Here is a 16,544-nt window from a genome sequence, read left to right on the forward strand (position 1 = left end):
GGCAGTCAGGCAAATTGCCAACAGGTCACACACATTACTTTGTTGATACAAGATCTCCACCTGAGCAGAGCGCAAAGGGACACGCTGTTTACTGCCGCTGGCAATCAGGTAGGGGTGAAACAGAACATCACTTTCTACAGTGACTGAGGTTACAGCTGCCACTATGACATCATTGTCTTTTATTGGTTCTGTTCAATAGATCCTTGATACATATAGTGAGGTAAATTTTTATGGTGGCAGGTCGTTTAATTGGTCAGATTCAGCATTAAATAAAAACATTTTTATTTATTCATCCAGCTAAAAATATATCTTCCATTACAGTGGAGATTCTTTCCTTCTATCTACTTCTCAGTACGTGTCTCGGCCCCCTGGCAGTTTTTACACGATGACTCAGTACAATAAGGCACAGATTCACTTAGTGCCAAGACTGAGTTTACAAATGACCAACACAGATGCACAACATCTGAGCAGCAAGTGTATCCGTACAGTATGTAAATAAGAGCCGAGGCTCTGCGGAGACAAACACTGTTTAACAGGTTGCTATGGAGACCAATTAACCATTGAGAGACATCAATCGAGAAACAGCCAATCAGATTTGGCTTGCCCACTGTTTAGCATCAGAGCATTGTTACTGTACACAATTCTTCTCTGCGTTAACAAAGATATCTTTAAAAAATCAGAATAAATTCAGCTTTTAAAATGTCATGATGTAAAAAGGAGTTTTCTTTTTTATGGTTGGAATGATACCATACATTGTTATGCTAATAACTATTACAATCAATATCCTGTCATCTCTTTCTCCAACACTTGGAGCAGCTGTTGTTTTGCTGACAGTAGAAAGGAATAACAGAAAAAAGGTCTACTGTATATCTAAAAAAAAAAAAAGGCAATGACAAGAAAAAAACGGATTGCAGATTACACATGATGTCCAGAAAAAAGTGCATTAAGAGAAGGGAAATCTGCAGCAGTTTCATAACAATATAAAAACAAGACAAGTTTCATTTCCCAGTTGGAGTTCTAGTTAATCAAACATGACTCAGAGGCAGAGTGTAACGTTAGATCACACATTATAGAGGAGGTTTAACTTTGACTTGTGACTGTTATCATTGAAAATACAGTTTGCCCTATTATACTGTATCATATCAGCATGGAAGTCGACTACGTGGATATTATATTTAAAGATAACACCAAGATAACATGTTGCATCACGATGTTCCTTACACGGTGTTCAAAGGTCAATATATCTGGATCCTCAAAGTGGTTTTCATACAAATGTGATGTTTTATAGCCGACCATATTTAACGCAGTAACAAAGGTAGACGTCCTCAGATAGGATGCGGTTTAACAAAAAATATAGATATACATTTCTGCCTCCAAGAAATGTTTCTTTAACTCATTCCCACTGTTTTAACACGTTGGTCAGTAGTAGACATTAGTATCTCCCAAAGACAATCATAGTACCTTTACATTTAATTACACCCACATTCACTTTTCCCTTATCACTCAAAAGGCATGAACAAGATTTCCAACAAGACACAATTCAGTGATTGCTGACAACCTAATATATATATATAACACACAACAGTCAATGTATACTGTATATACTCTATGTCTAAATTAAGACATTCATAAGATTATAAAATTAAGACTTTCATGATATACTAAATCCCTTATAGACATACCCAGCTTTCTTTAAAATGCAATACACAACATTCAGCTAGCGGGACTGAATGCCATATAGTGCACCTTTAAATATTGTAAAGGCACTACATTAAATTTGATCTAAAAGAGCTGTGAAATTGAGTGTACATTAGTACAACAACGACAAAAGAAAAGATTCTCAGGCTAGTGATGAAAAATACCATCCTGCACTTTAAGTCTACAAAAACATGAAAACAGCTACATGAATCCAAAGGGATTAGCTTCTGAAGAACCAACACATTCTGTCATTATCTGATGACATTTAAGGCATCAGAAAAGTAAAAAGTCTCATTTTAAAATAGAAGGCAATACTCAATCAACACCCATTTAAAACGTGCAAACAATGATTTTTCAAGGCACAACGACAAAGGCTCTGCATGGTATTGCACTGCAAAAAGGTAGATTGTTTAAATGACACTATATCAAGTTGTCTGTACTTTATTTAGGAAGGAGAAATGTTACCACTCTTCGGCAAGCTGTCATCAGTGTTGTCGCCTTTAAACCATTTAATTCTTTTTTTTTTTTTTCCGAATCTAAATCGAAAAATTTGCTTGAGTGAAATATGCCCACAGTTTAAACAGTCTAAGCATAACTGCAACCCAAAATCCCATCAACCTGATAATGAAACGAATCCAACCACATCTATTTTTATCATGAACAGCAGTGACACCTATAAATGACAAAATACTGTCAGCGGTCATATATAAGTTTCGATAGTCTTTGCAAATTGCGAGAACCTGATTTTGATCAGAATGTGATTGGTTATGTTAATGTGTTTTCCAGCTGATACATTCATTGTGGTACTATGAATTGTTCCAAAGATTCTAATAAATATGAGCATCAAAATGCTAATTTCAAATATCATTATGTATCCCTCTGGCATGTAATGCTAGGAAATGTTTCTATTTCAGTGCTTGTGTACATAATACTAGATAATTAGTTCCCTTTCTATCAAAGCAGTAAGTCGGGAAGGAAAAGGCACGTAGTTTCTGTAACATCCTGACTATCATTTGGACTTGTGTTTGGGATCTATCACTTTTTTAGCTTTCCTCAACATGAAGGTAACAATCATTGCACATACAACCAGAGTGACCCCGTACAGTCCCACGAAGACGGCGGCGTCACCGCTCCCGTGCAGACGTGAGTACACCTCTCGACGGCCCAAGAAATCGAGGTGCGAGGCGTGGATCTGACACAGGGTGCAACAGGATAGAAAAACGTGGAACAACTGATGACTCTGTCCTACAAAATCACACCGTCCGGGGAAGCAGCGCTCTAGCAGGGGGTAGGAGAAGAAGAAGGCACAGCTGAGAAAGAAGGCTACCTGGCCAAAGTGGTAGATAATGGCTGGGTCGTTGCTGGCTGTAGACCAGGATAAGAGTCTAAGAGCCACGGGGCTGCTGTCCCAGGTATAGGCGACGGCTGAGGGCACCACTTGGCCCACCTTGCGAACCCATGTCGGTAGGTTGTGGTTACGATATTTGCCGTAACAACACCCCAGGCATGACAGACAGCTGAAGATAGTGGCAGCAGGCATGAAGATACCGTGCACGTATCTGTGCAAGCTCTCATCTATAGCGTAATAAAAGTGAACAACAGCACTGCCGTACTGATACTGCGCCACCCCGACATAGTCCAGATAGAAGAAGGTATAGTGATACAGCTCAGACTTGCCACCCAGTAGGTGAGCTGCTACACTGAATGCCGAGTAGATCAAGGAGGACACGATGAGGATCAACAAAGGCCACGAGTGAGCATCTCCAACGAAGTCCACCGTCTCAGAGAGTTGGCGAAATTTCACCAAGAAAACTAAAAACGCCAGCAGGTGCGTCCAGATGTTGATGGTCTCATTGTGGCGCTGGAACATGGACAGGAAGTAGTAGCGCCAGTTTTGGTGGAGCGGTCGGTAGCCAGTGCAGACGTAGCGCTCCCTAAAGTAGTAGGGGACGTCAGTGTCTCTAATGGTGCCGGGCATGGAGGGAGCCGCATTGGTCAGCATCTGGGGAACCTGCCTGATCTGCTGCAGGCTGATGAACACTCGCCCGATTCTCTCCATCACAATGGTTGTCATAACTTTCAGTAGGTGACTGGTGCACACTGGATGGTTCCTGCAGAGAGGATTTTAAGAGTTAAAATCAACAAAAATTATGAAAAATAAAGTTTTTTGTCAGTAATCAGTATTTGTGATTTGTTTCATATTAATGGTACATTGTGTTGAATTTAGTGGCATCTAGCGGATGCACTTTGCAAAGATGGAATGTAATATTCATAAGTATCTTTTCATAAGTGTATAGTTGCCTGAAAATAAGAATCATTGTATTTTAGTTCCCTTGGATTGAGCCCTTTCTATCTACGTAGGGAGCGGGTCCTCTTCCAAGGAGCCTGCCATCTTTTCTACAGTAGCCCAGAATGGACAAACAAAATACTGGCTTTACAAATGACCTTTCCTATTTTTTTTAAGTTTCAAGACCACTGCAGGTTCCCCTACACACTTGGGAGGGGGTTCTTTATATAAACTAAATTTAAACACAGACTGTAGCTACACAAACTGGTTGGGACTACAGCATGAGTGGGCCCACACAGTGTAGAGGCTGGCTGTAGGGGTTGTGGGAATGGACACGGAAATAAAACTTTACTGGAATCGCAACAGTTGGCATGTATCAGGTAAAAGATTAGGTTATTTTACCTTAAAACAATACACATGCCCATATATACACTACAACAGCTTTTGTTGTAGTTTCCATACTGGCTGTGAAGAAATTCCCTCTGAGTGAGATTCCAGTGTCAAGTGATGGTTGAAAAGATCCACACAGTCCTTGTTCTGTGTGGAAACGCCTTTTTAAGTTTTGCCACAGCTAATATGAGGCTTCACCACTCTGAGGTAGTCAAATGAAGTGGTTATTTATCTAAGTTATCTTTCTGATACAGTATTGCCTCTTTGCATTTCCCTGGATAGTGTTTGCTTGCTGGGCTGTGGTGGAAGGATAGTAACACAAAAAGGGAATTTCACACCAAAAACACTGTAGCTTTCACCCACCACTAACTCAGAATTTTTATTCAACCAGCAACTAATCTTCTTGCTTCCTATCCATTTTCACTGCCAGAGGAGGCCTAGTATAGGTCTGTTGGCCATTCAAACACTTTGGTTACATATCTTCTATCTCGTAGGTATCTATCTATCTGCTACTGGAAACATAAAAACTGATGTGGACCAAAATATCAAGTAGAATAAAAGTAACCTTTGTGTGTACGTAACCTTATTATGTCAAGTTAAAATGCCGCACTACAACATAGCCCAAACCAAGCAAATGTGGCTGTTACCATAATGGGAAAATCCTTAGAAGAGGTGAATAGAGTTGCTGAAAACTGTACAGCAAGAAACAATTACTACGGTAGGATATTAAGTACAGGATGAATCCTAATGTTTTGATGAGCTTCTGAACTTTACTATTGTTCTACCAGACCACGATTCCATTTCAATACAAGAAATATCAAAATCTAATGGGCAGATTGCCAAGAATTTCATATTTCCGGAACAGACAGAGGTTTAACCAGCCGAGACCAGTGTAACAATGCTTAAGGCCATCCTTGACCTTCAGGGAGCCTAAGTCCCCCTCTTTTCTTTCTGAAACCTAGCAGGACCAAATGTTAAGGTAAGTCAGTACCTTAAAAATACTGCATTAAAACAAAGCCCAAACAAAGCAAATGTGGCTATTACCAAAATCCTTAGACAAGGTGGTTAGAGTAGTCATACACTGTACTTTATTTTTAAAAAGGATGGATGTAGCTGAAGTTGAGTTATGGCACTGAATTTTGAAAAGTCAAAGCAGACGATGGATCAGCAGATCTTCATGCTCTCTAAAGTTTGAGAGGGAAACGCTCGAAACATGCACGAAATACAATCTGGATATAAAAGCAGGAAATAGTTACAGCACTCCCCCCCCCTAGAATTATATATGGTTTTACATTTCTGTTTGAGTAACAAATGAGGTTAGGTAGTGATCTTTGGTATAGCTGTGGTATGTATTTTTAAGCAAATTGTCCAAATAGTCCAAAAATGTGTTTAAAAGTGGATGTAAAGTTTATATAAGGCCTCAGCAGTCTGAGTTAGTCATATCGAGTGGACATCTGCCACGTTTACAATCTTTGTGTTTCCCTGTTGAGCTGTGGTGGAAGTATAGTAACAAAAAGAGAGACTTTGGCACTAAAAGACTGTAACGTTGAAATATAGAAAACTTGATGTGACTCATTTGACTCATTTGAAGCTTCATATTAGCTTCAGATCAACTTTTACACAAAATACACAGAAGGAGGACTGTGGATTTTGTCCTCCATCACTTACATTGTAGATGTATTATAAAGGGATCTTCTAATGGTCAGTATGAACAAGAGGAATTATTACAGCAAGAAAAACAGGTTTCAGTGTTCATTTAGGCAGATCACTATTGTTATAAGACAGACTTTAAAAAACTGTGAACTCATCCTTTAAAATATGTTTGCTGTTGTATTTACTATACAGTTTAAGTCTTATGTTAATATGTATGTACAGGTAGTAACATGTAGGCTAAAATAGAAATAGTGGTTCTGATATTGTATCTTCTACATTTACCATGAATCTGATCTACAGTACATAACAATTAACATTACAAAATGATCTATAATGATTATTACAACTATTTCATGTATTGTTATGCAAATAATCACATTTGATCAACCCGCCGTTTACCACGCACTTGTTGTAAAGTGTAATAGCGCATCTCCAGGTGAGTTTTGGGGGCATTTGTTGCTATTTACCCTCTGAATAGATGCTTTGAATGTTTTTTTTAATATTATTTAATTTGATGTTTTACCAGCAGTAGTATAAATTGTAGTGATATGGCAGGCAAAACAGGAATAAGTGATATTTTAGTTTAGTTAAACGTGACATGAAGACGAATATCCCTCCTCATTAATTAGTGCCCCTTTAAACTATTGGGGGGGGGGGTATCTGTATTATTAATTAGTGCCCGCCCCTGTAATCATGCTGCTGCGTGTCGAATAACAAACACCATCAACTTGACTTCATCTGGGTTCTGATTCACACTCATTTTTACAGGTCTGGGACTTTACAAAAGTTGTGTCACAGCCTGAAATAAAGGCCCTAACTAACCTCTGCTGCGCATCACTTTCCTCCGCCAGCCGCTGCTTCTAGAAGCGGAAACATTAACGATGTCAGTCTCACCTTGTCGTGGTCACTCGTTTCCTTCACTGTCCGCGGCTTAGTTGACCTCTTCCTCTCCCTCCGCCCGCCGACATGTACATTCAACAGATGAATCGTTGCTGCGCTCTGAGAAGAAGCGTCAAGCTGCTCTACGTCACGACCACAAAACCGGAAATGTAAACATTCAGTCAAAAATAAAGCTTCATTCTCTGATTTATTTGAGTTAGAAATAGAGCTACAGAAAAGATCAAACTGGCCTGATATGCATGAGAATGGACCCATAAATAATACAGCAACATATGAATCAATTACAAATATAATACAAATGAGAACTAGTGCAAAGAAAATATTAAATAGGAGTACGTGTAGAACATACAGAGGCAGGCCTATTATTATATTATTATTATCATTATTATTATTAGTAGTAGAAGTAGTAGTAGTAGTAGTAGTAGTAGTAGTGGTGCAGGTAGTATTATTATTTATTTATTTTTGTTATTATCGTTGCATTTTGATGCTTTGCAGTTTGACAGCAGACACTTGCCAATGTGGATAATTGCATATGGATTTAATTGGTCCAAATGTACTAAACAATTTTGGGTTTGTTTGTATTTATATGTATTTGTAATTTATTTTAACAAACATCCAGTTCCTAACTCTAGCTTATATAAACTTAATATTGGCAAGTATATAGTCTAGCATGGCCAAAGCACGGGAAGTTTGTAGGCATGTAGTGACACCTTATCAAATATATTCATGTAATGCATCCTTGCAATAGGCCACATGTGGTTCATCTATAGGTCACCTTGGGTTCTAAGTAAGGGAAGAGATGCCAAATGAGTGGGACTCTTGTTTGTTTGTTTGTTTTCTTACAGATAGGTGTACTTGTATATAGTTTTTGGGAACTATGCCATTGCCCCTATTCTCCCTTCATAACATTTTTCCTCCCATCCCCCACAGACTTCAATTTTCATTTGATTTTCAAATCCAGAAACTCATCAAATATTGAACTTTTTTTTTAAGAACTCCAATTCTAATCTATTTGGGCTCCAGTCTAAAATATTGCCTAGGGTACCAACATCCAGGAGTTTTATTTTGAAAACTGACACCGGAAATGTATTGTACATGTAGCGTCTTACTCACCAGGAACATCAGGAGGAAGAAGGTGGTTTTCAATAAAAAAAAATTTAAAAAAGACTTAAGGAAGAGAAAGTTTAGCAGCGATAGGAGCCTGAACCCTTACCAATCCCTCTACAACAGACACTCAGAAAGCAGGGCAGATGTTTTATGATGTTTTCATCTGTAAATGCATATCAGGCTCTTATCTGAGAGAATTTACAAAAAAAACATGTTCAAACATTCAGGAGTCTTTCACAACTTATTTCACTTCATTCAAACCCTTATCTGTAATATTTCACTTAAATCTGTGTGTGTGTAAAAGGAGAGCGTAAGGCATAGCAGGTATTCAGACTGTGTATGTGTGTGTGGGTGTGAACTCCTGGAACATTCTTTCTCAGTGACTATCTGCTCTTTCTTTTTTTTCTTTTTCTTTTTTAACATAAACAGAAGTCATAGAGGCAGCAGCAGCAGCTACAAACCACACACAGATTCAAAGATAAACCAGACAGGCATACAATGATTAGTTAAGACTGTTTAATGAGAATGTTATAAGCAAATAGAAACCACTATTCTCACTTTTAAACCTCTGGTATTTGAATATAGCCTAATGTCACAAAAAGGACATTTGTGACTTGTAACTAAACACAAGTGAAGTTAGACTTTTAACAGACATCATTAAACTGAAATTGACTGAACTGGAAGCATATTAGTTTTAAACCAAAGGGGAAATTTGGGAAATTTTATAGCTCCTATAAATATAAGCGTTTCTGGAAGAACACTAATTTGCTTTCTTGTTGAGAGTCAGATGAGATATTACTCATAGGTAGTAGGGGAGGGCTTGGTTTGGGGGTGCGGGGGGCAAACCTGGCACTTTCATTTCCCACAATGCAACTGACAGAGATTTGTGTTAGTAGCAGTTTATGTAGCCTTACGCATAGAGAAAGAGCGTGTTACAGAAATCTTATAATTCACTATCTCTCTGAGTCCAAATGCCTCAAGTTACACCATTTGACGTTGCTAAGATTCCTCTGGAGCCACAAAACACTTTATGCAACTGTACTTTGATGTGTGAAATTGGTGCACTTTCCCGTTTGAAAGGGACATTTAACGGTCTTGCTGATATTTCAGGAAATCTTTCTGGGTGAAATCCAGCATGTGTAAATAATAATTGCTCTGGCGCCTCGCCAAAAGATTTCTGTATCCCGGCTGGTTATCAAATCCATCAAAGGACTCTATTGTTGTTTGGATGTGAGGGGTACAGAACTCATTGCGTAATCACTTAGCATGAAGCAATAGAGTTGGCTCTGGTTTGTGCTGGACTCAATGTACATTTACATATTTCTAACATTTCATTTGACCCTTTAGGGCATAAGAGCACAAACATCTCCAAAAGAAAAGGCATGCAAGTCAAATTCATCTTCCTGTGTTACATACTCTGCGAAATAAAGTGCTTCTTATTGTGAGAACACAAACTAAGAGAGTGAAAGAAAGTGAGAATTCCTTTGAAAAGGCAATACAATTAAATCATTCTTAATAAAGATTTTAAAAAGCTGCAAACTGAAAAAAAAAGTCCTACTCTGACGTAGTTTCTGTGGAGCTCTGGTGTTGGGAGAAAAAATAGTCTCTCTAGGCTGCATGCATTTAATCAACCTTATTAGGGTTTAATATTTGCTTCTTCTGCTTTACAAATGAATACTCAGTTCCCTTTATGTAAAGTAGGCAACGCATGTGTGTTTTATCATGTCTGTCCTTGCGATGACCGAGTTTTTTATTCTTAGATCTTCAAAGTAAGAGCATCTTTTTGGTTTTGTCTCATTTCCTCGAATGGCTGTTTGTTGAGGTGTGTGGTTGATGGTTAGTACGTGCATTATGTCAGGCCTTCACATGTATAGGAGTAGTGTAGTGAGTGTAAGAGAGGAAATGCACTCATCTGTTCACATACGGGTGGGTGTGTGAACACTGAAAGGTAACAAGAAGAGCAGGAGGAAGAGGAGGACAGTCAAGATGTGTAAGATCATCTCACTCTGACTGCACGTTTCATTAAACTTACACCAAAGAAACTGCAGTTTGGAATCATCAACAGTCTCCTGTGCTGTTTTGTCCTGGAGGAAATGAGTTCACAGTGTCCTGGACAACAGAAACCGTGATCCACTTTACAGGGTCAGACTAAATCTGGCCTGACCAGTTTTACTCCACAGACAGGAAACTAGCTCCCTTTTAAAATATCTAAAAAGTGCTGACGGGAGCAAGTGCATAATGTTAAATTAGTGATTCATTTGCACGGCGGTCAAATTAAAGCTGCGGTTGCAAGTTGCATCTAATCAAATAGATGAGACTCGTTTGAAAAAGCCGTAGAGGTAATTTGAATTGGTGAAACATTTCTGTTGTTCAAATTAGATTCAAATTATAGGTCTGCACGAGCAAATACCTAGAAGCCTAGAATGAGTGTAATTACAAAAGTGGGCTCGGTTGTGAGGCAACATGAGCAGAATTTAACTCTTTTTTTTATTGCAGGTCTGATGTTTTATGTAATGTTATAGAGGTTGTAATTTATTTATAACATTAACTTTCAATACGTGAGGATAGTCACATATAACCAAGATAAATAACAAAGACACAAAAGACAAAGTACAAATAGGCCTGTCACAATAATCATGTTATCGACTTATCGTACAATAACGTACTTATTGACATCATCATGTCTATATATGGACTTATCATATGATACATGGACATGACCTTGGTCATTGTTTTGACCTCAGCTAAGAAGCTATTCATGTCACATTGGTTAAACATGTAGTGTCCTCCATTCCTCACTGTGCACGTCCTGAGTGGAGACTGCAGAAATGAGCAGTGCCGCTTATATGAAATCGAAGGTAAATAACTCTGTCCCCAACCCATAATGGCAGTCTGTGTTTTTACAGAAGTGTAGCCCCCAAACTCCAATCCCATACTGAGCCCCTTCGCATTATTATGCCATTATATTATCATTATATCAGTGGTATAAAATGATCTTGACGATAATATCATTTATCGCGATTATTTCTGAGACAATATATCGTCCGACAAAAGTAATTATCGTGACAGACCTATGTATAAACAACAGTATTGAAAATGAGATAACACACATTTATATACCCTCATCCTCTCCACCACCGAAAGCAAGTCACACAATGATGCCAGCTAAATTACATATATACCATCAGTGAAAGGTGAAGCTAGGGTGCATATTAACCAATCAATATTATTTTCATAAACATGATGCAACTGGAAAGAAAGAGACGAATCATTAAAAAAATTCATTTAAATAAGGATGGAAAAAATGATAGGATGTGCTCCCCCTGTTTGGTTGTTGACTCCTCCCAGTAGCAATCTATTAGCTGTCTGACTGCATATATCTTCATATCTTATTGTAGGAGCCATTTATTTGATTTGGGTTAAATGTAATGTTCCTTCAAAACACTAGGGGGTACGTAGTAGAGGCCCAACAGCTTATTTAAATTCATGCCATTGATCACAGGCGTTGCCGATAGAAGGAATCAAGCAGTTTTTGGCTGTGCTCGTGTATGTTGGGCTATAATTGTTTAGTTTTATGTGAAAATCTTATGGAAAGTGATGTACAATGCGTAACATTTTTTAACTACATCCAGAAGAAGCAGATTGTGCAGGTGAGATCAGAAAACCCGGTGGGGTTTAAGGAAAGAATCTCACCTCCTTACTTCAATACAACATTAATTTAAAAAAGAATAATCCACAACATATAATAATAATAATAATAATAATAATAATAATAATAATAATAATAATTTAAAAATACTAATAATAAAATAAAATAAAATAAAATAATAATAATAATAATAATAATAATAATAATAATAATAATAATAATAATAATAATAATAATAATAATCCACAAAATAACCTATTAGCCCTAAAATAATTTACAGCATAAAATCAATATACAGAAAAGATAAAAAATAAAATGTGAGTATGTGTATGAGAACATGTAAACTTAAGCATAAGTATATCAAGTCAGGTTCATCAAGAATATCCTAAGCTTATGTTTTAATTGATTTACATTGACATTTGGTAAGAAAATAAATGCAGTATATGCAAATCTACAGCCTATCATTCATGTTGAGTACACGTCTAAACAATTACTGCCATTAGCAGCTAGTAGCAGCTAAAGGGCAGGGCTTAGTCACTACACTTATATTGTGGCATTTCGCCCCCATTTTATATGTATGCCCAAGTATCCCCTTTGACATTTGATGATGAAGATGAGCTCCATGAGGTCCATTTTTAAAACATAAATGATTTAGGAGGACCAGAAGATGTGGGTATAAGCAGCATGGTGTTTTCCACAGTCCCTCCAACATTTTGGTGGTACTAATTGTTGGACCTTTGCTTGTTGATGCTACAGAATATCTCATCTGACACATTCATGCATATTCTCACCAGAGCTGATATGCTGTTGCTCTTATGTGAAAACAGACTATAGAGTGATGGTGAGTGTAGTATTAGTTCTGGCTTGGATCTCTAAATGTGTTGCATTCACATCACACATGAACTCTGCATCACAGTTTGGAGTACATCTTTTGAGCATGACGTTTTCACTCCGTTTATCTCACTTACAAATATTTACTTGTTTCCTGCTGTTAACCACAAGCACTCACTCAGCGTTTTCACTTCCTGTGCAACGCCCATTTTACTTTCTCTCCCCCATTCTCTCTTTATTATCGGTCCTTTTTTTATTTTTTATTATTGTAATCATTTTTAGGTCATAATATTATATTTGTAACTTCTTCTTTTTTTAAATCACATCATGTCAGTTTGATCATTGACTCAGCCTTTGTTGCTACACTGTATATACTCCTATATGTTATTACATGGTGACCACTTTGTTGATTTATTCAAAATAAAACCATACAATGGAAGACATGGATTAGAAAAGGATTCACAACTGTTAAGAGTCCCAGGTTTGCTGTGTATGTTCTATCAGCATAGTTGGCATACCTTTGCTGATGCATTATTAGCTCATTTTGTGACCCTGTATCTTTGAGGGGCCCTGTGTCAAAACGTGTTTTAACACGTGCTATTTTACTATCCTATTTGAAAGTAGTTGCAGTGTTGTGTAATGTCACAGCTCAATGTGAAAACCACCCAAAAAATACACGACATCAACTTTGAGGTGTTAAAAGTACAACATGGTGAAGATAAGTAATGAAAAAACACCATAATTTACACAAAATGAAGAATTATGAACACAAAATAATACTAAATACTGTAAACACAAACATAAGTTAGAACTATAAAGTCACAAATTAGTGAGGAGATAAGGAAGATTGCATTTATTAAATTGCCACTGACACACAAAAAGGTAATATTATGCTAGCATAGAGGGTACTCTTTTTGTCTTTGAGGGCATATACAGTAATGAAGCTTTATTGTACAGTCTGCTGTCTACACTGTACTTAAAGGGAATATATAGGCGACAGGCTAAACACAATGCAAAGGGCGCAGGAGATTAGGAGTCAATTTGCCCCGGAGCTCCCTAACAGTGTAATCATGCATGGGGGTATCTTTTCTCTTCCACCCAACATCTGCCGTACTATCAATGTACAAAGGTGATTTAACCAGTTCTCAACCAGTTTTTCCGGTATGGTGACTTGTTTGTTTCGTATTTCACTTGAAGACTGTTATTAGCAAGATTCCTATCTACTGTGTCTGGTAATTGTCCATTATGTCCACAGAGGGGCAGTGTTTCTTTTTGTAAACCTGTTGATTGGAGCAGATAGTAACTCATTCATAATGGAGCATAAATGACCCCAGGAAAAAACTGCTGGGAAATTTTGGTAGGTTTGTGTTTTTGTGAACACAGTTTACACTTCATTCATTTTTTCCTGCTTCATGACCATTTGTTGCTAACATGCTGCAGAGTCCAACATCAGCTTTTAGAAAGCATAGATATGTAGATAACAAAAGTAAGTATACCAAAGCTGAAAGAAATTCATGTCTATACCACAGTTGGATTATGCCTTTTGGTGCCTTGGGGCAAAAATTAGCTTACAGGACATAAACTGGGGGTCAAAGGGAACCTATCATGCTCATTTCCAGCTCTCTATTTTTATTCTGGAACTCTGCTAGTTTTTAAAAAAAAAACAACAACAAAACGTTATCTTATACTGGCTCTTTATGCAGCCCCTCAGTTCAGCTTCTGTGTCTTAACAAGCGGTCTTAGCTCCTGTCTCTTGAAAGCCTTCCCCCCGATGCTTTGTGGAAGCCTGTATCAGAGTCATGTTAAGTTACCACCGATGCAAATCCAACATTTTCTGTTTTACTGCTTCATAATTTAAAACGTTTAAATGGCTAAATAACATGAGATTTTTATCGTAAAGAATTTGCAGGAAATTAAACATTTTGCTCACTGAATTAGCAGAGTTGTGTTAGCGGCGCCAAAAAACTGTTTAAATAACAACACATGGATATATTTGGAGCTCTTTGTTTAGCGCATCAGTTAGAAATAATGTACAAACTGAAACAGCCACAGTGATGATGATGCTTGATGAAGAGCTACAGACGACCAGCACGCCACGAACAGGTAAACAACTTATTTCATTTCGCAGTGCTGTGTAATGGAGTCATGACTATGGCCCGAAAAATGTAAAAATGCCATAATGTTAGCAGAGAAGAGCAGTGAACGTATGCACTGTGTGTTGAGCAGATGACCATATAATGAAATCTGTCATACGATGATGTCGACTCGGGCTGAAAGTAGAAAAAACTGTTGGACACTGAGCATTCAGAGCAGTCTGAAGCCTGAGCTTTTTGCTCACAGGGATTACTTCTACATAAGTTCACCTCATTATTTAACACTTTGGCCACGTTTTATATGAACATCCGACATTGTAGCGTTATATATATGACTGAAAATAAGGAAAAGCATAATAGGTCCCCTTTAAGTTGTAACGACCTCCTTCTTGTCCCCAAGAGGTCTAAAATTCGAAGCTTGGTGTATCGTTGAACAGAAAATCAATGTCACAATTTCAACAAATTACATCGAATCAATGGATTGATTCATTATGCTTCCGTATTATTGAGTGTGTTTTAGTTACACACATTTCACAAGGTTTTAATGAGCTTTTAATGAAAAGTTTTTTTAACCTGATGGGAGCTTTTTGAGTGAAATGTCAGAAAGTGCTGGATTTAAAGTAACAATATGCACAATTGTTTTTCCCTGTTTCTAACCAGGGTCTTTTTTAGCCAATAAAAACATAACTTTTGCCTTCTTAACTCTTTTATACAACCTTTCTGATAAATTCACATTCTCAGTTGTGTCTCTAAAAATTGTAGAATCAGACCCTCATTTCATGTCTTAGCTGGATAATTACAGTACAGGGATCTGGACTGGAAACTAGAAGACACTTGACATTTTAGTTTTCAAACCTTTGACTGAAAAGGATACCATGTCACTGAGTTACAGTCCCAAAAGCAGCACATCTTCTGGCCTAATTGGGTTGGATGGCTCAGCCAGATATCGAGGTGGCATTTTGCTGGAGAATTCCCAGCGCTCCCTGATGATGAGCCCGGCGTGGCTTCGTTTATCAACGTCTCCCTGCTTTTGCTGAGTAGTTTGTTTTTGCCCTTCGCACAATATATCACCTGTCACATCTAATGGGATCCAGTATGGAGTACACAGGGCCCCAGCAGATCCCTTGGGTACATCTTTGTTTCTGTTTCGACCATTGTCATATATAACTCCTTCGATAGCTGCAATCCTCTGGCTCTGCTGTGCTGGAGAGCTCTCTTTGTGCTGGTATGAGAACAAATAATGACTTTTTTTGCAATAAATTGGAAAGAAGTCACATTAAAGCATTGTGGTAGGACTGAATTTGGGTTAAAAATGTGCATTACAGTTCAAATGCAAAAGTAGAACCACAGGTGATGCATGATACCCAAACAAATACCTGTTCCTGTCACAAAAATGATCAAGTCCAGTTGGTATGTTAGTTTGGTATTATTTCAGGATTATGTCTATGATACTGATCATAACATCCTTTAATGTATAGGGCTATTTTTGCTCTCCTGGGGTTAAGTTATCTGTCTAAGTACTTAACCCAATCAGGTGACAGTGTTCCACACACTGTTTGATTGAGGCTTATGTCTATATGTCAGTAATCTTGTTCCTTAAAGAGGCGTTCAGACCAAAAGCATCTGATGCGAATTGAGCAGCAAGTCTCCATAGAAAATCAATGTAAATTACCCAATAATAAGCAATTTCTTATCATGCAGCGCGAATGAAGCGTCTGAAGCGGCTTGAATAAAGTTGGAAAAATTGAACTTTTCAGGCGACATTGCGCCGCGACATCCAATCAGCAGCGAGTTTCTCCCAACGTCACAAGCACGAATGAAGCGAATGAAGCGATGATCCAAAAATTGACATTTATGATCAAGCGGCGCGATTCAAGCGATTTTTCCGCGTCAGACGCTTTTGCCGTGAACGCTGCATAAGAGTAAAATGAGCTGA

The 16,544-nt window shown here is 37.9% G+C and overlaps 1 protein-coding gene across 1 annotated transcript; it reads right to left on the reverse strand.

Annotated features, from left to right (window-relative positions):
- Window positions 1–720: 720 nt before the first annotated feature.
- Window positions 721–7,012, reverse strand: paqr7a (progestin and adipoQ receptor family member VII, a). Its single transcript, XM_062435739.1, has 2 exons — window positions 6,923–7,012; window positions 721–3,809 (listed from the first exon to the last, which is right to left on the reverse strand). Exon 2 carries the CDS (start codon window positions 3,770–3,772, stop codon window positions 2,708–2,710), a length of 1,065 nt encoding a protein of 354 aa, XP_062291723.1. The 5' UTR covers window positions 3,773–3,809; window positions 6,923–7,012; the 3' UTR covers window positions 721–2,707.
- Between the last annotated feature and the right edge of the window lie 9,532 nt (window positions 7,013–16,544).

Source organism: Scomber scombrus, chromosome 16 (genome assembly GCF_963691925.1).
Source record: "Scomber scombrus chromosome 16, fScoSco1.1, whole genome shotgun sequence".
In the NCBI taxonomy this organism is placed as follows: Eukaryota; Metazoa; Chordata; class Actinopteri; order Scombriformes; family Scombridae; genus Scomber; species Scomber scombrus.